The 23,382-nt window shown below is 40.3% G+C and overlaps 1 protein-coding gene across 4 annotated transcripts; it reads right to left on the bottom strand.

Annotated features, from left to right (window-relative positions):
- Nucleotides 1-203: 203 nt before the first annotated feature.
- Nucleotides 204-20,165, bottom strand: LOC103682551 (zinc finger protein 568). 4 transcript variants are annotated; one of them, XM_040632800.1, is made up of 5 exons: nt 19,617-20,165; nt 18,291-18,339; nt 10,355-10,478; nt 9,713-9,808; nt 204-4,605 (listed from the first exon to the last, which is right to left on the bottom strand). In XM_040632800.1, the coding sequence occupies exons 2-5, from the start codon at nt 18,297-18,299 to the stop codon at nt 3,167-3,169; spliced, it is 1,668 nt and encodes a 555-aa protein (XP_040488734.1). In that variant the 5' UTR covers nt 18,300-18,339; nt 19,617-20,165; the 3' UTR covers nt 204-3,166. The 4 variants fall into 4 exon arrangements, with proteins under 4 accessions (XP_040488734.1, XP_008710437.2, XP_040488735.1 ...); XM_008712215.2 differs by lacking the exon at nt 19,617-20,165 and adding an exon at nt 19,442-19,609; XM_040632801.1 differs by lacking the exon at nt 19,617-20,165 and adding an exon at nt 18,832-19,415.
- Nucleotides 20,166-23,382: the final 3,217 nt, after the last annotated feature.

The following is a 23,382-nucleotide window of genomic DNA, read 5'->3' as shown; positions in this document are numbered from 1 at the left end:
AGAGGGGAGGGGGTGGAGGACTGGGATAGGCCGGTGATGGATATTAAGGAGGGCACATATTGCATGGAGCACTGGGTGTTATATGCAAATAATGAATCATGGAACATTACATCAAAAACTAAGGATGTACTGTATGGTGAGTAACACAATAAAAAATTATTATATGAAAAAAAAATTATAATGAAACCAGTACCATGATCATGCCTAATTTTGCCTACCTTTATTAATCCTTCAATTCCTCCTAAGGGCATATAACTTTTCCTCTTAGGACAGTATGTACAACTTTCAAACAAACTTATGAAATAATTATGCCAGTGCAGATAAGCTTTAGCAATCATTTCCACCCTTAAAAAAAAATGCTTAGGGGCGCCTGCCTGGCTCAGTGGGCAGAGTATGCAACTCGATTTCAGCATCTTGAGTTCAAGCCCCACATTGGGCATAGAGCTTACTTAAAAAAATAAAAATTAAAAAAAAGCTTGAATTTTTATTTAAATTGTCCTCCAATGGGCTGACATTTTCTATGATCTATTTAATTTGCCACATAATACATGTTTACATTAAACTTATTTGAAGTATGTATCATTTGCTGAAGTGTGAGGCTAAAGTGGAATCCACTGGATGGTGATTATTCCAAATTTGTCTGCAGCCCATGAGGTAGGATTAAGTGGATAACTGCAGTGACTTCACAACAGTTAAGTACACATATGCTATAACAGTTTCTCATTTACTACTTTCCATGGGAAATTGTTATTTTAGGGTCCAGTTTTCAATATGTAAACACTACCTTTATGCATTACATTAAAAAACGATTGGACAGGTAATGAACCATTTTATTCTGTACCCAAACAAAACAAAACAACAACAAAAACACCCAAAACCCTATTTTCTTCAATAGGCCGCTAGATTTGACTTGCTATTTTAATTGGAATATTCTTATACCGTTTAAGTACAGATTATTTTTATAGCTGATTTGGATGTTGTCCTTCTCCAAATTTCTTAAAACGGTTATGCTATCCTCATAGCTGTGACTCTTTGTATCCTGGAGACTTAGAAGATTTTATCTGTTAGATATTCTGATACTACAGGAATCCTGTATACCTCTTCTTTATTGGTTCTTAACTTTATTCAGGAAAACACTCTTTCAGGATTTCAGCCATGCTTTAAAGAGCTGAATATAAACAGACACACAATACAATGCTGAATGTAAAAAAACATTTCCTATGTCTTACTAAATCAAAGTAGAATCTATGTATACACATAAAATACTTAAGAAAATAATGCTTTTCCATTTCAGATATAGTATAAAAAGCTGAATATAAACTCTTCCTCATCTTACTAAATTAAAGGTGAATAAATATGAATATATACATACAAAAATATTTTTTCCAGGACTCAGGTCTGTCATAAAAAATTGACTATAAACTTAAAACAGATATGCATGAAGTTTCTTATTTTACTCAAAATCCAGGGACAGGGCAGCTCTGCATCGTTTCATCAGTTCAACAATGTCAAGGACGCAGGTAATTCCAATCTATCCCGTGCCAATCTCAGCCTCTCACCCCTCTGGCAGCAAAACAGCCACAATCCCAGGTATCACATAGACATGCATCCTGTATATAAGAGGACTATTTCCTCCTATTTTGTTAGGAAAGGAAATTTAACCTAAAGTGTACTTGCAGACTTTTGCTCAGATCTTGTATGGCTAGGACTGTTTTACATATATGCCCTGATGCAAAGCAAACTAGGAGAGCAAGACCTAGACTTTAGATGGGCAGCAGGCAGTCCTGGCAAAGGGAGAATGGCTAACACCAATGGATAAGCAACCAACAGTGCCTGCCGCACAATATTGTCGTATTTCTTTAAAACTCTTTTTGTAGTTACATTTCCTCTCATTCATGATGCCTGAGGGCTTTTTCCCCCCATCTCAGTAAGTTTTCAAAGTTTTTTGTTTTGTTTTGGGCTTTGTTCTTAATTTGTTAAGAGCTTTTCTACACACTAGAGTCAAATGGCTTATTCATTCACTCTCTCATTCCTCAGATTTCAACAAGTGTTTACAGGGAACCTATTAGAACAGGCAGTGCATCGAGTACAGTGAACTGACAATGAATCGTGCCCATTAACTGTCCGCATTTTCTACACATACTAAAAAAAGTTAATTTTCCCAAGGATAGCTCTGTTGCATCCTGTAACTTTCAACATGGAGTTGTCATTCACTCCAAATTGCAACTTGCTTTGATTTCCTTTCCCCGAGCGAGGCAAGAGGGCAAGGTGAATGAAAGCTTCAGTTTTCAATTTTTCTCCAGAAGGAATTACCTGACATTCAATAAAGAGATGATGTAAGATGGCCCTATAGTCATGGCACACATAAGGCCTTCCTCTCATATGATCTCTATCCACAAATATGAAAATAAATAAAAAGCAGCTCTTACTTAACACACTTTCAATATGAGCCAGACAGTATTCGATGGGACATAATCTAATTATTTAATCTTCACAATGCTAACAAGATGGTGTTACTATTACTAATTTATAAGTGAGAAAGTTTAGACCTACTTAGGTAATTTGCCCTATAAGGCAAGTAAAGACTGAGCATTGGTTAAAGCCTTTTCCACTCTGCTTAAGTTCAGGTTAATTTCAGAGGATGAGCTTGCAAATATTTAATTAAGATTTGAGCAGGATGGAAGAGTAACATTACTGTAGCCTTCCTCAAGTATGAATTACAAGATGAATAATTTGTTAGCTAAAGCAAACTGGTCTCCTATATGTAAGACATCTATATTACAGATCCTCTGATTTCCCACAGGGCAAATGATCCTGACGTTGAGAACCATTTGTATGACTGTCTCTGACACATTCACTGCCTTCCAAAGCCTTCCCACTTCCCTTACATTCTTGGAATTTTTTCGCTTTTATATCAATTGAACCCTGATATCTAATAAATTTTGAAACATAAATAGAAACTTCCCAATCCCTAACATTTATAAAGTATCTCAGCAGTAACACATGTCGAATAATTTCTGGCCCTCAAATAAAGGCCCTGTATCCACAGCGTGAGCTCCAATATTATCTTCAAAGGCTTTCCCACATTCTTTAAAATCACAGGGTGTTTTGTGTTTTACTAGTATGACTTTGCAGATGTTAATACGTTGAGCCTTCCCACATGACTTCACTCACTCCTCTTTCCTGTATGAATTCTTTGATGTTTACTAAGGTGTGAGCCACGAATAAAGGCCTTCCCACATTGCTTACATTTATAAGGTTTCTCACCAGTATGAATTTTCAGGTGTCGATTAAGTTCTGAGCCACGACCAAAGGCCTTCCCGCATTCCTTACACTTATAGGGCTTTTCACCACTATGACTTCTCTCATGATGAGTAAGTTCTGACTTTCGAATAAAAGCCTTTCCACATTCCTTACATTTATGGGGTCTCTCACCAGTGTGAACTTTTTGATGTCGAATAAGTTCTGTGCTACAAGTAAAGGCCATTTTACATTCCTTACATTTATAAGGTTTCTCACCAGTGTGAGCTCTCTGATGTCGAGTAAGTTCTGAGCCACGACGAAAGGCCTTCCCACATTCCTTACATTTATATGGTTTCTCACCAGTATGAACACTCTGATGTCGAATAAGATGTGAATCAGAGATAAAAGCTTTCCCACATTCTTTACATTTATGGGGTTTCTCACCAGTATGGATTCTTTGATGTAGACTCAGTTGTGAGGCACAGCTATATACCTTCCCACATTCCTTACATTCATAGCGTCTTTCACCAGTATGAATTATCTGATGAAGACTTAGTTGTGTATCGTAACGGAAAGCTTTCCCACATTCTTTACATTTATGGGGTTTCTCACCAGTATGGATTCTCTGATGTCGAAGAAGGTGTGAGGGACGGGTAAAGGCTTTCCCACATTCCTTACATTCATAGTATTTCTCATCAGTATGAATTCTCTGATGTAAATTAAGCTGTGAGGTAGATGGAAAGGCCTTCCCACACTCCTTACATTTATAGGGTTTCTCACCTATGTGGACCTTTTGATGTTTACTAAGTTGTGAGTTAGAATGAAAGGCTTTCCCACATTCCTTACATTTATGAGGTTTCTCACTAGTATTAATGCTCTGAGGTTTAGTTTCAGAGCCATGGATAAAGGCACATTTCCTATTTTCTTTACTTTTTTTGCTTTCATGAATTCTCTGATGCTTAATCAAGTCTGACCTACTACTAAAGGCTTTCCCACATTCTCCACATTTACAGTCTTTTTCCTTATTATGACCTATTTCATGTTGAATATTGTGTGATTGGCACCTGAAAGCTTCCTTACATCCCTTGCATTCGTAGGTTTTCACTCTGGGATGAACTATCTGAGGCACTCTATGAACTGTGCACTGAATAGAAGTGGACCTTTCTTCAGAGGTTATTACGGCTTGTCTGAAATGTCCCTCCTCTTGTCTCTCCAAGTGGCATTTGATTTCTCTGTTATTTCTGACCCTAGTGCACTCAAGGTCAGAGCTCGTGAGTCTTTTTATCTCCAGGTGCAATGATTTAATTTCATAACTGTGCTCCTTTGGAAATAAATTCTTGGTTTCTCTTCTGGACTCCCAATCTGTAAGGTAACGAGAAAGAAAACTGGAGGTATTTTCATGTGGCAGGAGAAAGTTCTAAGGTAGAAATGACAAACTAAAAATAGTGAATAATTTAAATAGCTCTTAACGCAGCACTGAAATTTTGGGGGAAAAAAAAGCCCAGGGTAGGGGGTGGGAGAAGGAGATGAGAATAGAGAAAATGAGGGGAGCTCATAAAGGAAGTAGTTCTTCACCTCTGGTGAAAATCAGAATCAGCTGAGGAACATTACCAATATGATGTCCAGGAACCATCTAAGACCAACTAAATGAGAATCTAAAGGAGCAGGACATTACATTTCACAGCAAGTCCTCTCATCTCTAGCTTCAAAATATATCCAGACCTTGACTACTTCTCTCTACCGTATCTCTACCACCTTGTCCAAAGCCATCTCTCACCAAGGTTAACACACTTTAACAGATCTCCATACTTTCCCTATTGCTCTCCTAATACCCCATACCTAACACAGTAGCCAGAGTGTTCTTGTTAAGTTAGATTAGGCCTTTCTTCTGCCTCAAGTCTCCACTGGACTTCCCTCTTATGCAGAGTAAAAGTCAAAGTCCTTATGTGGCCTACAAAACGCTCCCTGAACCTGTCTCACACTACCCTCTTTCTGACTCTGCTCCAGCTCCCTGACCAACTGGATGTTCTTCAAACTTGTGAAGCACATTTCTCAGAATCTCTGCCTCTTCCCTAAGATAGCAATATGGCTTGTTCAAGTACTTTATTCTGACCTCTATTCAAACATGAGACCACTCTTTATAAAACAGGCCCCTTATTACTCTACTTATTGTATTTTTTAGCAGTGCGCTTATCATCACATATCATTTTATCTATTTCCCCAACATTATTTTTAAAAATTTTTAATATATATTTTTAAAGATTTATTTATTTGACAGAGAGAGAGAGAGAAAGAAAGAGAGAGAGAGACAGAACAAGCAGGGGAAGCAGCAGAGGGAGAAGCAAGGTCTATACAATGCCTGGTAAAATGATGTTGGCATTTTATGCTGTATGGGAAGTTCCAGACATCAGATGTCAGAGATGCTGTTATTTTAAATATTTTGGAAAAACAATCTGGTAGAAAAGGAAAAATATAAAAAGCATGGATTTGAACCATATATTTGGACCTTAAAGGAATGCTCAAATCAAAAAGTAACATCCATCAAGGATGTTCCCATTGCTCCCATCCTGCACAATCACTCCTCAGAGCTATAGAATCATTCCTCTAAATCGATCTTCAGACTCTCTGCTTTCCCCACTCTGTGGTCTCATTCTAGCCCAAGGCCAAATCACCTGGACTTCCCAAACAGACTCCTAGCAAGTTTCACCACTTTCACTCATGAATCCTCTGATTCAATATCTACAGGACAGCCAGAGAGAGGTCTTAGAAATCCAATCCAATCATGTTCCTATCTTGTTTAAACCTTCAATGGCTGCCAAGTGTCCTTAAAAAAAAAAAATCCAAACTCCTAGACTTGGTGAGAAGGCCCTGCATGCCATGGACCTCCATTCAGGTCTTCCAGTACACCCACCCATGACTTTATCTCCTTGGGGCCTTAAATGAATACCTTCCTGCACCCTCTACAGCATTCCCACCATACTGCCTAGATCCTACTACTTCTCCTTCCAGCTTCATATCATTTGTCATGATCTGAAAAGTCTTACCAGTCTGGTAATATTGCCCCTAATATTCTCTCACAGCAGTCCCTTACCTATAACCATCTCCTCTAAAAAGACCCTCATTTCTCTGGCCAAGGCCAGGTTCCTAAAAAAGAAAACTTGCAGGGTTATAAGTGTTAGGGATTTAAATCAGCATACTTCTTGACCCTAGCTACTTCCTAGGTTATTCGTTGTTACCTTTTATTTCCTTCCAGTGTTTGTAGCATCCTTTTTATACAATCAAAACAGCACTGACTCTAATAGTTATGTATCTGGCTTTATTCGTCTGAGCATTATAGCACAGTTTCAAAAATAGTTTACAAAAAATATCTAAAATGTTGAAGGTTCTGTATCTCAATTGTGGTAGTAGTTATATAAATCTACACATACCGTAAAATTTCATATTAATATACACCAAAATACATATAAATAAAAATAAATGAGTGTATGTGAAAATCGGTGAAATCTGAATAAGGTCTACTTATAGTTTCATCACTACTATTGTGCCAACATCAATTTCCTGGTTTTGACAGTGTACTAGGATTAGGTAAGATGTTATTGTTAGGGAAAGCTGAGTGAAGGGTACGAGGGAACTCTCTGTATTATTTTTGTAACTCCTTTGAATCTTAAATTATTTCAAAATAAAAAGCTAAAAAAAAATGGTAACAGTTATAATCATGTATGTACCTAATAAAAAAGCCCCAAAGTACATGAAGCAAAAACAGAAATGAAGAGGGGCGCCTGGGTGGCGCAGTCGTTAAGCGTCTGCCTTCGGCTCAGGGCGTGATCCCGGCGTTCTGGGATCGAGCCCCACATCAGGCTCCTCTGCTGGGAGCCTGCTTCTTCCTCTCCCACTCCCCCTGCTTGTGTTCCCTCTCTCGCTGTCTCTCTCAAATAAATAAATAAAATCTTTAAAAAAAAAAAAAAAAACAGAAATGAAGAAAAAAACAGACAATTCAACAAATTGAAGACTTTAATGCTCTACTTTCAATAATGGATAGATCAACTAGCCAGAAGATCAACAAGAAAACAGAAAACAATGTGCTCTTAAATAACTGATGGGTCAAGGAAGAAATCATAAGAGAAATTAAAAATGCTTCGAGTCGATGTGAGACAGGAATCCATCAAAATTCTAGAGGAGAACATAGGCAACAACCTCTACGACATCGGCCAAAGCAACCTTTTTCATGACACATCCCCAAAGGCAAGAGAAACAAAAGATAAAATGAACTTATGGGACTTCATCAAGATTAAAAGTTTCTGCACATCCAAGGAAACAGTCAGAAAAACTAGGAGGCAGCCCACGGAATGGGAGAAGATATTTGCAAATGACACTACAGATAAAGGACTGGTATCCAAGATCTACAAAGAACTTCTCAAACTCAATACACGAGAAACAAATAAACAAATCAAAAAATGGGCAGAAGATATGAACAGACACTTTTCCAATGAAGACATACAAATGGCTAACAGACACATGAAAAAATGTTCAAAATCATTAGCCATCAAGGAAATTCAAATCAAAACCACACTGAGATACCACCTTACGCCAGTTAGAATGGCAAAAATAGACAAGGCAAGAAACAACAATTGTTGGAGAGGATGTGGAGAAAGGGGATCCCTCCTACATTGTTGGTAAGATGTGGGATTGTTTACAGCCACTCTGGAAAACAGTGTGGAGGTCCCTTAAAAAGTTAAAAATTGAGCTACCCTATGATCCAGCCATTGCACTACTGGGTATTTACCCCAAAGATACAGACGTAGGAAGAGAAGGGCCATATGCACCCCAATGTTCATAGCAGCAATGTCCACATAATGCTAAATTGTGGAAGGAGCCGAGATGCCCTTCAACAGATGACTGGATTAAGAAGTTGTGGTCCATATATACAATGGAATATTACTCAGCTATCAGAAAGAACGAGTTCTCAACATTTGCTACAACATGGACAGCACTGGAGGAGATAATGCTAAGTGAAATAAGTCAAGCAGAGAAAGACAACTATCATATGATTTCTCTCATCTATGGAACATAAGAACTAGGATGATCGGTAGGGGAAGAAAGGGATAAAGAAAGGGGGGGTAATCAGAAGGGGGAATGAAACATGAGAGACTATGGACTATGAGAAACAAACTGAGGACTTCAGAGGGGAGGGGGGTGGGGGAATGGGATAGACCGGTGATGGGTAGTAAGGAGGGCACGTAACGCATGGTGCACTGGGTGTTATACACAACTAATGAATCATCGAGCCTTACATCGGAAACCGGGGATGTACTGTATGGTGACTAACATAATATAATAAAAAATCATTAAAAAAAAAAAATGCTTCGAGTTGGGTGAAAGGAAAACTTAACATACCAAAACTTATGGGATACAGTTAAAACAGATCCTAAAGGGAAATCTATAGCTTAAAATGCCTATATTAAAAAAACAACAACCCCCCCCCCCACAAAACCGAGGAAGGATCTCAAATCAGATTATGGAACTAGATAAAGAACAAAGTAAACTCAAAGATACCAGAAGGAATAAAATAACGAAGATTAGAGGGTAGATGAACAAAATAGAAAAAGAACAGGGAAATCAACATAACTCTAAGTTGGTTCTTTGAAAAAGATCAACAAAACTGGCAAACCTTTAGCTGGATTGACCAAGAGAGAAAAAAGAAAGAAGACAAATACTAGTATCAGGAATGAAAGAGAGATATCACTACCAACCTTACAGAAATAAAGGGCTAGGGCTGGGTGTGGGGAGTGCCTGCTTATGGGTATGGGGTTTCATTTTGGGGGTGATGAAAATGTTCTAAAATTAGATTGTTGTCACAGTTGCAAAACTCTGTGACTATATTAAAAACCACTGAATAGTACACTTTAAGTGAATTTTAGGATATGTGATTTCTATCTCAATAGAGCTAGCTGCTTTAAAAAGTCAGGACAGGGGCGCCTGGGTAGCATAGCGGTTAAGCGTCTGCCTTCGGCTCAGGGCGTGATCCTGGCATTATGGGATCGAGCCCCACATCAGGCTCCTCCGCTATGAGCCTGCTTCTCCCACTCCCCCTGCTTGTGTTACCTCTCTTGCTGGCTGTCTCTATCTCTGTCGCATAAATAAATAAAATCTTAAAATAAATAAATAAATAAATAAATAAAAATAAAAAGTCAGGACAAAATTGGACAAAGTGCCAGGAAAATGGTTGTCTCATGGGAAGAAGGAAAAGTGCTTCCTTCCTGAAATCAGAAGCAAATATGAGGAAGGGTAGCAACAGTGCTAAGTGGAGTGAAAATCTGAGGCCTCATGCTGATACATCCTTCCTTTTTTCTCCAGATCTCAGACCTTTTCAGCAAGCTTTCCTAGTAATAGCTCAGATGTACTGCCTTCTCACTGGCCCCCTGGGTGACTACCTGCCACGGTCTTCCTCACAGGAGTCACCATCACTCACCTGGGCAACATTCTTTTGTTTCCTGACTCTTAACCATCCAGGGCTCCTTTCCCTGCTCCAATAAGGAGATCACATCTGGCTTAGAATCAGAAAGTCCTGCTCAAAAAAAAAAAAAAGGGACAAAGTTATGTTTATGTGTACCAGAATTAAAATCAACCCATGATTATCAAGAAAGAGTAAGGAGGTTAAGGGTCAATGGAAGGGGTGAAGGGCAGAAGAACCAAAAAAAAAAAAAAAAGTGTCCAATGGAGCAGCCAATTCTTTTTTTTTTTTCTAAGCACATTTTTTTTTTTTTTTTTTTTTGGACAGAGATAGAGACAGCCAGGGAGAGAGGTAACACAAGCAGGGGGAGTGGTAGAAGAAGAAGCAGGCTCATAGTGGAGGAGCCTGATGTGGGGCTCGATCCCATAATGCTGGGATCACGCCCTGAGCTGAAGGCAGACGCTTAACGACTGCGCCACCCAGGCGCCCCGGAGCAGCCAATTCTAACTTCATAAGGGATAATCCCTTCTTTGGGAAGCAACAAGAATCATTAATTCATTAATTCAGCCAGCCATTTGAGAAGCACTCATGAGAAATTCATAACGAAGAACATAAAATTCCAGAAGGCCAATTCTGAATTTTGGGGGGCACATAACTTACCCAGTGAGATGAGGTTGTTATAATTCTCCAACATTACATCTCGGTACAAAGCCTTCTGAGCAGAGTGCAAGCATTCCCACTCCTTTTGAGAGAAGTAAATGGCCACATCTTTGAACTTGAAGCCCTGGAACCACAGATCAATACACTATTTGTGAAACTGATAGGCAAAATCTTTCCAGTGGAATTAAAAAAAAGGAAGAAAGCAATTGCTTTCAATGTTGAGAAAACAGGCTGTGCTGGGCCCTTTAACACGGATGGTTCAGTGTGCAAACAAGAGTGATCACAGCACACCATTCTTGGTGCACACACATCATGCTTAAGCATGCCTGTAGCTGGAGGAGTAACCTCTTGGACTCTATCCTCTTCCATTATCCTCCCAGGTCTGGGAATAACCAAAGTTCAGACAACTGGTGCTTCCCAATTAAGTAAAACTATACACGCAAGCATATAACACATTTTATGTTCACCATACAACACCTGTGACTATCTCCCTTTTCATTCTCCCCATAAAGAAATATTTTAAAAACTCTGAATCATTCAAAAATATAAAATATCTATATCTGAAAATAGCATTTGAATAGAACTCGGTGATTTATAACTTATGATTTAATAATTTCTTAAAAACACATGCCTGCAAATATGCTAGAATATTAAAGCCTGATCACTTTTCCATGTAACCAAAAATTCTAAAATAGACATCGTTTTTACTGGCTGTATGGTTACCCATCTTCTATACTCTATGTTCTTATTTTGGGGTATGAGATTGCACAAGTTCTCTAAAGTTATTTTGCACTATGAGTCTTTTCTCAACAATTTATATATCTGGCTGTAAGGTTCCTATTCCTATAAATTGTCCCTAACTCTACTCTCCTGGTTTCTGATCTGCCAGAACTGATGGGAGGAAGATCCAGACTCATACTGATGTGACCCAAGATGAACATATACTACAAGTGTGTCTCTCTCTCTGTCTCTCACACACACAGACACACACACACACAGAGTCTTCTTTCTTGATTTGAGGGAGGGTAACAAAACTTTGCCTGCCCTGAACCCCAGAGAATCCACCTGTATATGATGTATTTAGAGGAAACAACTTTCCCAACTAATCTGAGTCCAGAAGGGCCTGTTCTGACTTGCCCCGGGCAGATCCTTGTTCTACAACCTGGAAGACACAGAGCTCCTCAGCCATGGAGGCATCTCAAAGACATGGTAGAGCTGCCAGGCCCAGGAGCACAAGATACTTGGGCAGGCCCAGCCCTGGACACAGTTTCTGCAACAGAGGTCTCCAGCCTCTCCCTGGCCTAACAGACTCAGTGTATCAGGTACCTCCTTAGCTTTGTTCCCATATCCCAGAACTGGAGCCTTTAAGACCCCAACTGAAACCTCTTTTCAACAAAGACCCTGTCCAGAATCACCACTACTGAGCCAGACAACCCACCAGGACCAGCAGGTCTTAAGTAGCCTTGGCAAAGCTCAACCCCCTGGATGCCAGTTGCAATGGCCTTAAAAGAAACCACAAATTCTCAGAATCTTTGTGGCCAACATGTTCTGGTTCCCAATCAAGATCACAAGTTCTCTAAACTTGGCTTTCCAGCCTGACATTACTCCCTCTCACTGCTACCCCTAGCCTTATTGCTGATAGTCAGTGTTCACTGCATCTCAAGTACAATTATTGCACATTAAGCACTTTAAGTTTCTGGTGACTTACATGTATGAATCCTCAGGGAAAGCCCATGAATCCTTACTCAAAGGAAACTTTAGCTCACATAAGTGAAGTCATTTACTCAAATCTGCAGTTAGCAGTGGGCATTGCTGGGTTCTGAATCTAGATATCTCCAACTCTGTAGCTGATAGTCTTTCACTTCTGGCTCTTAACAGATGCAGCTGGGGATTTCTGAAGATCCTTTAAAAAAAAAATCCTGTACAGGGCTCTTCACTTAGAGGAATAGAAAACGCTTGGTCTGCTCTGTGTGTCACTACAGAGCACGGCATTCTCTGAGGGGAAATCAAAGGTAGAAGGGAAAGGGAGGAAAGAAGCAGTTCTGAACTGCAAACAAAATTCCTTTATCTGAAAATATCAAAATTCCCCATGACTCTGGCTCTGTGTGGACACTTGAGGACATGATGATTTAGATCCAGCACCTGCCCTTAAAAAGCGCAGAATCAGGACGGAAAAACAGAAAAGCACAGACAATCACAGGACATCAAGCTCTGCGGGGGACTGGTTACCATGACCAAATCACCAGCTGAAAAATAATGTTCTAAATATTAAAAACATTTTGGGATGCAAGATGATCTGGCAAAGAAGGAAAGTAATCTTCAGAAGATAAAATTGAGTCAAACTGAGAACCAACAGGAGTGTGCTGAGCCGCTGACACTTATTTTACCAGAAAACTTCTGCTGAGCCAAGACGACCATGAGCTTTGACATTCAAAGAGTGGGGGGAGAGGAGACCAAGCCTATATAGCTGGTCAAGATGGGAGTCTAAATGGTTCTGTACTGCAAAGACTTGGGACCTCTAGGACCATGCCCACAACATAAAGAAAGAGTAGAAGCAATACTCTCAGTCGTAGATGCTACAAGGAAAATGGCTTGACTTGAATCCTGGCAGTTGGTGGAAGAAAAACATTTTCCCCTGAGGAATTATAACCACAAGTGAGCCCTCCCACGGTCTGTGGCTCATATGTACATTACTGAGATGAATCTATAAAACTTTCCATTTATAAACCTACTTTAAGGTGGCTCTTGTTTGGCAGTGCTCTTGGCAGAAGCAAACACAGACCTTCAACCAGGCCTCAAGAATGCATAAATAGAATTTCAAGGAAAATGACCCAAATGTCAAAAATAATAAAACAGAACAACATTGTGAACATACTAAATGCCACCAAATTGTACACTATAAAATGGTTAATTGTATGTTATGCGAACTTCACCTAAATAAAAAACATGCACAGAGGCATAATTCCATGATCAGAGAGTCAGGAAAATCAATCATGTAATTGTTTCAAATTTCCATTAGATTTTAAACTTTCCACAATAAAAATAAAATGTTAGGGGGGAAATGTCACACTTGCACAGATTCATTTATTACATAGATAATGACAAAGAATATAAAACAGATATATTACAAAAAAGAGGTAAGATGGTGAGAAACAAAACCACAAAAATGACAGGTAGTCTTTAAAAAAGACTTTGTCAGGGAGAGTTTGTGCGCGCGAGCATGCATGCGCACACAAGTGCACACAAGCAGGGGGAAGTGTCAGGGGGAGGGAGGAGGAGACTCCGTGCTGATGTGGCACTCGATCCCAAGACCCTGGGATCGTGACCTGAGCCCAAAGCAGGCTCTTAACTGACTGAGCCACCTAGGCACCCCAAATGACAGGTAGAGTTAAAAGGAAAAAATACTTCTAGAACAAAAAAACCTAGTATTTAAAATTAAGTCATACAATGGCTCGAATAAAGTATCTCCAAAGAGAAAAATTACTGGACTACAGATATAAAAAGAGATTATTCAGAATGCTATCAAAAAGGACAACATGGGAAAGCATGAGAGAGGGCAAGAAGATAACGTGAGAAGGTTTAACAGATATCTAACCAGAGTTCTGGAAGGAAAAAGAAGAACTGAGAAAAGGCAGTAACTGAAGACCTAATCGGGGCACCTAGCTGGCTCAGTTGGTAGAGAATGTGACTCTTGAACTTGGGATCGTGAGTTCAAGCCCCATGCTGGACACAGAGTTTGATTAAAAAAAAAAAAAAAAAAAAAACAGAAAGAAAAAGACTTCATGGCTGAGAAATTTTTAGAACTAGCAAAAGAAAGCATTATTCAGAAGCCCAGTGAGTATCAAGAAGAATAAATAAAAAGAAACCCTAGACAATTATATCAAAACTGCAGAGCACTAAAAACGAAGAGAATATGTTAGAAGCAATTTGAGATTAAAGACAATTATCTATATAGAAACACCAGTCTGACTGACAGATGATTATTCAATAGCAACAATATAAACCAGAAGACAGCAGACTATCTCAGTCAACTGAGAGAAAATTATCTTCCACAAATGGGGGCAAATCAAGACATTTTCAAAAAACCCAAAACCCCCAGAAACTCATTAAAGTATGTACTTCCATCTGAAGGAACGTGATCCCAAGGTAGAGGGTTTAAGATATAAGAATAATGAACAAAGAAAGTGGTAAATATGTGGATAACGAAGCTAACATCGAAAATTATAAAATAAAAATGTTTTATGGGTTAAAAAAGGTAGAATTAAAACATCTGACAACAGTGTAAGCTGTTTAATCAATTAGATTATCCTAGTTCCTTACGCTACTCAGCAAGAACATAAAGATGTTCTTTAGTTTTGGACACTGGTAAGTTAAAATACGTTAAAATTTCTAAAGTAACCACTAAATAATTGAAACTAGCTTATAACTTTCAAACTCACAGAGGGGTGAAATGAGATTAGAACAATATGGAAGAGGTAGAATAAAAAGCACAAACTAAGCCAATAGTGATACTTTCAATTATATCAGCAATTTTTAAAAAAAGACTATTTTTAAATAATTTCTACATCCAACATGGGGCTTGAACTTACAACCCCAATGTCAAGAATCATGTGCTCCACTGACTGAGCCAGCCGGATGTCCCTATATCAACAATTAGTATTAATGGGCTGAATGATCTCATTAAAAGATAAAGATCAAAAACCAAAGCCCAGATATATGCTATTTATAAAAGACACATCCAAAACATAAATATCCAGAAAGACTGGAGGTAAAAGGTGAAAATATAACTTGTATACACCCCTAATAAAAAATAAATACATATTATATATAGATACACACGTACACATAAATAAAATGAAGAACAAAATTATGACAAATCCTCATTATGAGAGAATACATCACTTGAAATAATTGATAGGCACAACAGTCAAAATCAGGAAAAATAGAAATTATTTAAATTACAAAATAACAAAATTAACAAACTTGATTTAATGGCCACATATAGAATAATGCATCTTATTCAAATAACATTCTTCTCAACCATATCTGGAGGATTCAGAAAAACTGATCACATTGGGTCTTAACACAAGACAATCATTTTGCATGAACTCCTACTAATAAAAAGATGCACATTAATAGGATTGTCTGGCGGGGGGCGGGGGGGAAGCTAGCAAATGGAACAGAAAGGTCTTGAATGACAGGTCTTCCCTGGCAGGACTAGAGACATCCTTACCGCTTTATTCTAATACTAGGATTGGTGCTCCAGTAAATATAGAATGTGCTTTATAGTAAATATATAACGAACATGAGAGAGTTGGAGTTTGTCCTGAAAGTAAGAGGGATTCACTCAATAAAGGAAGTGACATGACTGGACTATTTTACTGGCAAGGAGTAAAAGTAGAGCCAGGGAGCCCAATTAGAGAACAATGCACTATCCATCCCTACACAAAGGTCTTATCTGGCACGCAGACAGTGGAGTGAGGTTATAAGGCATGAGATCAGGGAAAAGGAAAGAGACAGAAGCAACGGGACTGAGACCAGGAGGTAGGAGTTGGGGGAACTCCAGGTTGCCAGTTTAAGCACACATTCAGGTGAATTTCCATCACTATCACATTCTCCAAACCCTGTATAATGAACACATTATATAGAGGAAGTTATGAGGAAGCCCATGGTCACACAGCAAAAATAGGGTAAGACTACCATTTCTCTAATAGTACATAGCTTCCCATTAAGAGAGAAAGGGGGCGCCTGGATGGGTCAGTAGGTTAAGCGGCTGCATTCGGCTCAGGTCGTGATCCCAGCGTTCTGGGATCAAGTCCGACATCAGGCTCCCTGCTCCGTGGGGAGCCTGCTTCTCCCTCTCCCTCTGCCTGCCTCTCCCCCTGCTTGTGCTCACATACTCTCTCACTATCTGTCAAATAAATAAAATCTTTATTAAAAAAAAGAAAAAAGACAGCGAAATGACAGTCTACCACGCTGAGGAGAGGAGGAAATAGAGGAAGAAATGGACAGTTGTCAAGGGTTAGGGCAAGGGAAGCTGGAGTTCCTCCCTTACCAAAATGTGCTAAGAATGGATGGGGAGGATGTAGTTTTTCCTCTGAGAATCTGAGGAAGGTTCTGACCAGGATGGGAATAGGAAGACAGACTCAACAAGTTTTTATAGAATTCAGGAGAAAAGTCAGAGAAAGGAAGAAATAGATTAATCTAGAATACAATGAGTATTTTACTAGTCTTTTGAGAGAAAGGAACCCTTAAGAACTGACCGGCCAGGATTAATGAAGAACCACACTCAGACACATCCAAGGAAAACACCCTGAACATACCACAAATATTATGCCATTCTTTAAAATTGACTGGTCCAAAGTCATAGAAAAGTCTAAATAAATACCCCAAATTAGGAATTTTATAGCCAACACTTGCTGATCATGTATCTCACACCAGATGCTTGAAGACTGATTTGTATGGGCAAAAGACAAAGTACTTTAGGAAAATATGAATGACTTTTTTTTTTTTTTTTTAGATTTTATTTATTTATTTACTTGGCACAAACAGGGAGAGGGGCAGAAGGATGGGAGAGAATCTCAAGCGGACTCTGTGCTAAGTGCAGAGCCTGACAAAGGGCTCCACCCCACAACCCTGAGATCATGACCTGAGCTGAAATCAGGAATCAGGCGCTTAACCAACTGAGTCACCCAGACACCCCTGAATGACTTTTCTGTATTTGTATTAGGGATGGACATGACATAAAGGAAGAAAACATTTTCTGAAAACTCTGAATCTAAAACACATACAAAATAGATTAACTGTGAAAAAATATTTTTAAAACAACTTATAAATGACAGAATATGCTTAACGTATATACTTCTTCAACATAAACCAAAGAAGATAACACTTTTTGACAAGTAAGCAAAAGTAGAGGGATCCCAGTCGTACTACTTGTTAACTGTGTAAGTTTAGAGTGACTTAATAGAATCTATTTCCTCATCTATCAACTTAGAATAATACCATATTTCATCAATTCTGAGGTACCACTGATTGTAAAGCCATCATTACTTTATACACCAGGAAAGAAAAAAATGCCATCAACGAAACTAGGACTTGTCAAGAATTGTAAAACCAGTCCTGATTTCAGAGAAGTTAAAATGTGAAGGAAAAAAAATGCATAACAGAACTGAAGAAATACAGTCATACCTGTGTCACAGGGTTATTAATGTGGATTCAACATGGTAACACATGTAAAGAACTTGAAACTACAAGCGGCTTAAAGTAAACACTCAATAAGTTGGTTGCTTCTATCAGTAGCATGATCCCATTCTGAAAACAAAATTACATACCTATACATATGTACAGACAAAATTTGAAAATATTAATCCTGATTATCTCTAGATGGTGGGGCCATGGGTGACAGCCTTTCTTAACTTTCTCAAGTTCTGAAATTTTTGTAAAAATTGCATATTACTTAAGTCATTAAAAAAGAGAGGAATTGGGCTATTTCTATCTTGGGGGGAAAAAGTATGTAGAACTGAAGGGGGCAGGCAGGCCTTCCAGGCTGTTAGAAATTTGGAAGCAAATAGGCTATTGCATGTGTCTCTGAAGCAGTCCAAGAAGAAACTAGTGGGACTGAAGCGAGTAACCTCATTCTGTTCTTTAACTTCCCTGCCAAATCAGTGAGGCACATCTGTCACAACTATTCTGGGAATGAATAAAATCCAGGGAAATGGAAATTCTAGATTGATGAGACAATGTATGCAAAACAGACAGCCCTGGTTTAGACTCCTGTCTGGTTTAGGAAAACTGTTCCATAAATTTGGTTTTCTTCTCTCTTACCCTTTTCCCAAATCACTATTGTAAATCTTTTGGACAGAATCCTGAAACAAAATATTGTTTTGAAAACCAGGAAGGCCCTTCCAAGAAAAGAGTACAGAATACAACTTACCGCCGCCATGACTTTGATGTACAGTGGTTTTTCTCTCCTCTTCTGGATTCTTAGAGAATGAAAAAGATGGAAAAGGGTCAAGAAACTATGAGATAACAGACTCTTCCGGGAACTCAGAGGAGTCCAAGTCAGAGCAAACCCTGGCTCCACTCCAGGCACCGAGAGTGACCTAAAGCCAAAGAAGCCAGTAACCCTACCCCCACTCCTATCATCACACAAAGCAGGCGACCTTTGGGGCCCAGATGGGAGTCAGGAGAGAACCCCAGACTGTGGCCTCATTCCTCCATAGGAGCCTGACTGGGTTCTTCCACTCCCTGTATATTACACTGAGCCCAGATTTTTGGCTCTACAACACAACCTACGCGGACCCATCAGTCAAAATCCCACACTCCTGTCCTTTAAAACCGGGGGCACTGCTATGGGCCTGGATCCCCCGAGGCCTCAGGGTAAAAGCACAGGAAGGTGGAAGGAAGGGCCCACAGGCCCAAGCTCTAGAAAACCCCGGGACACCAGAAATAGCCCCGGAGAGAAGGCCATTCACCGCGCTGAAGAGAGAGTGGCGGTTTCCGTTGTCAGTTTCGGCTGGGATCCAGAATCCAACGGGGGCTAAGAAGGCTCAAAAACGCAGGCGGGGTCTGAGACTGCTCCAGAACCCATCCACTCACTGACCCCGCTCAACGTCGACCAAGAAAGTAAAAGGGAGACGCCTTTCCCGTTTTAGCTCCAAAAAGCAGAGTCGGCGACGCGGCCGGCCACATGGGGTTTTCACACTGGGTGGTAGGGAGCCTCTCTTAGTGTACTAACCACCCCCCCGTCGGCACTGGTCGCCGAGCAACGGAGGTCGGGCGCACAATCCCCGGCCGGGAGTATCGCACGGACTTTCTGTCCAGGCAGGAGGTCATACAGCAACGACACTTCTGATCTCCAGACACTGCCAGCCACCTCCAGGGACAACATGAAACCATTCGCCCACCCCGTGCAGATGAGCGGCTGATACCACCCTACCCCGAGTGAAGAGTAGAGACCTGGACATTCCCCAACCTCCCCGACGTCCTTTACTTTTCGAGCGTGAAAACGCAGCCTAGAAATGCCCAACAGCCACCCACATGTAAGACTCCAGACAGACCCCGGCCCCATCCGGAGCCCCTCACCGAGCACTTCTCGCGGGTCCTCCCACTCCAGTCTGGTCGAATCCGCCCCAAACCAGTGAGTCAGGCCGCCCGCAACGCCCCGACCCGTTGCGCCCGAACTCCCGCCAACCCACCCCGGCCAGCCAACTTTGGCCGGAAGTGCAAATGCCGCAGAGCCCTCAGGAAAATGTAGTACCGGTGAGGAAAAATCCAGCCAGAGCCTGGCCGGCACAAGTCTTCTCCGTCCAGTGTCGCGTCGTGTTCCTAGCCTTCAGTGAAGGCCAGTACTGACGGCCCAGCCTAGCCTGAGCATCCTGAGGACCTGGGCGAACCGACAGGTCCAAGCAGCAAGAGTCGGCTGCTGAGGTTGGGGGGTCGGGGGGAGTTGTGGACCGTAGAGGCTTCTGGGAAATGTAGCCCGCAGCGGCGGAAAGGGTGGGCTGGTCCGCCGCCAGCACAACCCAAGTCCTCAAAGTTAACCCGTGCGCAGTAGTCCTCGCTGCAAACCGCGAAATGTCCAGAGGCTTCTAGCAACAGTAGTTAAAGGCCGGGAAGCAAACAGTTCAGAGTCCTCTCCAGAAGGAGCCACGGTCTGAGAGCGGGACCAGGAACGATCCTTCCCGGTCGAGTGTGGGTTGAGAATTCATTCCCCTGTCTCCGGCGCCACCAGAAAGTGCAGTAGCCCCGTAGTCGGTACTGCTGCAGGGTAGCAACCCGGCGTCCCGACTTTTCAACCCAATTCGGGCGGGGTCACAGGGACGCCAGGTAAGGGCCCATCCTCGAGGCTTTTGGGAAATGTAGTCTAAGCCTAACGGGTTGGGAATGTGGCGGAGGAGAACGTGAATGAAGGGTGGTAGTCTTGAACTCAGGATTCAGGGGTCTGAGAAGGCCACGGGGAAGCAGGAGGGTAAGTCGAGGTCCCTAGTAGAAATCATGGAATACCAATATTGAACTCTATGTGCCATGTATTAGTGTTTCCAAACTTTTTCTAAGTACATAAATACAGATAGAAATGCAGATGTAAGGTCTTTGGAAATTTACACTAACACTTGTTAACAGTAGTTAATTGCTAGGATGTGTAATTGTGATTTTTTTTAACTTTAAGAGTATTCCTTTCTATTTTGGCCATTATCATGTCCTTATAAGACATTACTTACTGCATTTTGTTAAATATAAAATGAATAGACTCTGAAATTGATGAACTAGAAAACAAAAAGTGGGCCAGATTTTTTAAATGAACAGTTTGGTTCTAAAAGATAAATGAGGGGCGTCTGGGTGGTTCAGTCAGTTATGTGTCTGCCTTTGGATCAGGTCATGATCCCAGGGTCCTGGGATCCAGCCCCACTTGGGCTCCCTGCTCAAAGGCACCTGTTTCTCCCTATCTCTCTCTCCCTGCTGCTCCCCTGCTTGTGCTCTCTCTCTCCCTGTCAAATAAATAAATTAAATCTTTAGAAAAAGGTAAATGAAACGCAATATTCATAAACAATAACAAAATAAAAATTAAAACATGAACATTAGGAATGGGAAAGTTTAAACCATAAACATAGGATTTAAAAGAATTTTGAGGCTATTACGAGCAACTCCATAACCACGGTAGAGGTAATTGTAGATTTTCCAGTAAAACTGAAATTACTACTTTCTACTAAGAAGTAGAAAACCTGAACAGAATAGCTGTAATAAAATTTAAATATTTCTTAAAAACTGTACTGTTAAAAAGGTACCAGATGGTTATAGTTAATTTTTAGCTACTTTTTGAATAATGATTTTTCAGTTTATTCAGATCCTGGAAAAAGCTGGTGTGCTTTTTTTTTTTTTTAAGATTTTATTTATTTATTTTAGAGAGAGTCCGCGAGCGTGAGTGAGGGGAGGGGAAAAGGGAGTGAAAGAGAGAGAATTCCAAGCAGGCTCCACACTTAGTGCAATGCCAGGCTTGATCACAGGACCCTGAGATCATGACCTGAGCGGAAATCAAGAGTCGGTTGCTGAACCAACTGAGCCACCCAGATGCCCCAAGATGGAATGCTTTCTAATTAATTTTGTCTAAATAGCAAAAATCTGATAAAGACAGGCCAAAAGAAGAGTATTGATTAGTTTCATCTGGGTTAAAAGATAAACTGAGGCACTCTAAAATTTTCAAAAATTTATTTCAGCATACATCGATTTGAATCAGGCAGCATCAAACTGAAAGTGTTAGGAGCGCCCCACCAACAGGAGCTATTGGAGAGGTTTTTATAGAGAAGACCCTGTAGCAAAGCAAGGAAATTATTTGATTAGCTATAACCTAAGCTGTTGCCTTGTTTGGCAAAGTTGGCTTTTTTGTTATTAATTGTTCTTAAGTTTTATTTTCTCTGATTAGGGTGCATTGATTTTGGGTTAGGTTTTCGTTTGCTTTGGTAGGCTACCAAGACATTAAAACTACTTCAGTCTAAGGGCAACCTTGTTTAATTACTTTAACATTTGTGATTATAGATGCAAAAATTCCAAATAAAAGGCTGATATCGACATGTACTATAAAATTAGTACAGGGATTATGTCAACAGATTTCCTAATGTTGGAAGAACAATAAAAGCATACAAAATGTATTGTATGAACAAATTAAAGAAGAAAAAAATATACATATCAATGCCAATAAGATAATGTGGTAGACAGAATTATGTCCCCACTCAAGATGTCCCAAGTCCTAATCCCCAGAATCGTGAATGACTATGTTATCTTACATGGCAAAAGAGACTTCGCAGATACACTTAAACAAAGGGTTTTTTGAAATGAGAAAGCTATTCTGGATTACCTGAGTAGACCCAATATAATCACAAGGCTCCTTAGAGAGGAAGGCAGGAGCGTCAGAGCCAGAAAAGGACTGTGAAGACAGAAGGAGAACTTGGAATGATGTGCAACGAAGATGGAGTGCACCTGCACCATGAGCCAAGGATTACAGGCAGCTTCTAGAAGCTAGAAAAAGCAAGGAAATAGATTCTCCCCTAGAGTCTATAGAAGAAATGCAGCTCTGCCAACAATTTGATTTTAGCCCATTAGATCCACTTCAGACTTGTGACCCCAATCTCTGGGTGAGGAAATCTTCCCTCAGAGCGGGAGAATGGACTGATGTGTCAGTCATCAGAAAGCCATGTTCTTGATAAAATAGTCCATCTGCCTTCCTAAGATACACCCCCTCCTGCCCCAATCAGGATATTCTGCATTCCTTCTCCTGAAAGTTCTTTTACAGAAACAGGTTGAGGAACTGGTTCCCTAGTTCTCGTGTGCTGGTGAGGTCTTTGGATACATTCACAAGCAGCTCAGTTCCCTCCCACATTTACTTCTCCCATATGATAGAGTGCATTCACCTAATAGGTGCATTATCTTCAACTGTTTATTTGAAAAATTTCAAATTACCGGAAGCATTTAAAGAATAGTACATAGGATTCTTATACATGCCTATCCCCTGGATGCACCAATTGTTAACAACTTACCACTTTTGATAATCTCTCTCTCTCTCTACCATTTGAAAATAAATTCAAGCATCATGATACTTCACTACTAAATATGTCAGCATATATCTCCTAAAAACAAGAAAAAAATTTTCTTTTTTTAAATATTTTTAAAATTATGTTAGTCATCATACAGTACATCCCTAGTTTTTGATGTAAAGTTCAATGATTCATTAGTTGTGTATAACACCCAGTGCACCATGCAATACATGCCCTACTTACTACCCATCACCAGCCTATCCCATTCCCCCACCCCCTCCCCTCTGTAGCCCACAGTTTGTTTCTCATAGTCCGTAGTCTCTCATGCTTCATTCCCCTTCTGATTACCCCCCTTTCTTTATCCCTTTCTTCTCCTACCGATTTTCCTAGTTCCTATGTTCCATAGATGAGAGAAACCATATGATAATTGTCTTTCTCTGCTTGACTTATTTCACATAGCATTATCTCCTCCAGTGCCGTCCATGTTGCAGCAAATGT

This window comes from Ursus maritimus, unplaced genomic scaffold (genome assembly GCF_017311325.1).
Source record: "Ursus maritimus isolate PB19 unplaced genomic scaffold, ASM1731132v1 scaffold_19, whole genome shotgun sequence".
NCBI lineage: Eukaryota > Metazoa > Chordata > Mammalia > Carnivora > Ursidae > Ursus > Ursus maritimus.
The sequence above is the reverse complement of the archived record's forward strand: the minus strand, read 5'-3'. Positions and strand labels throughout refer to the sequence as shown.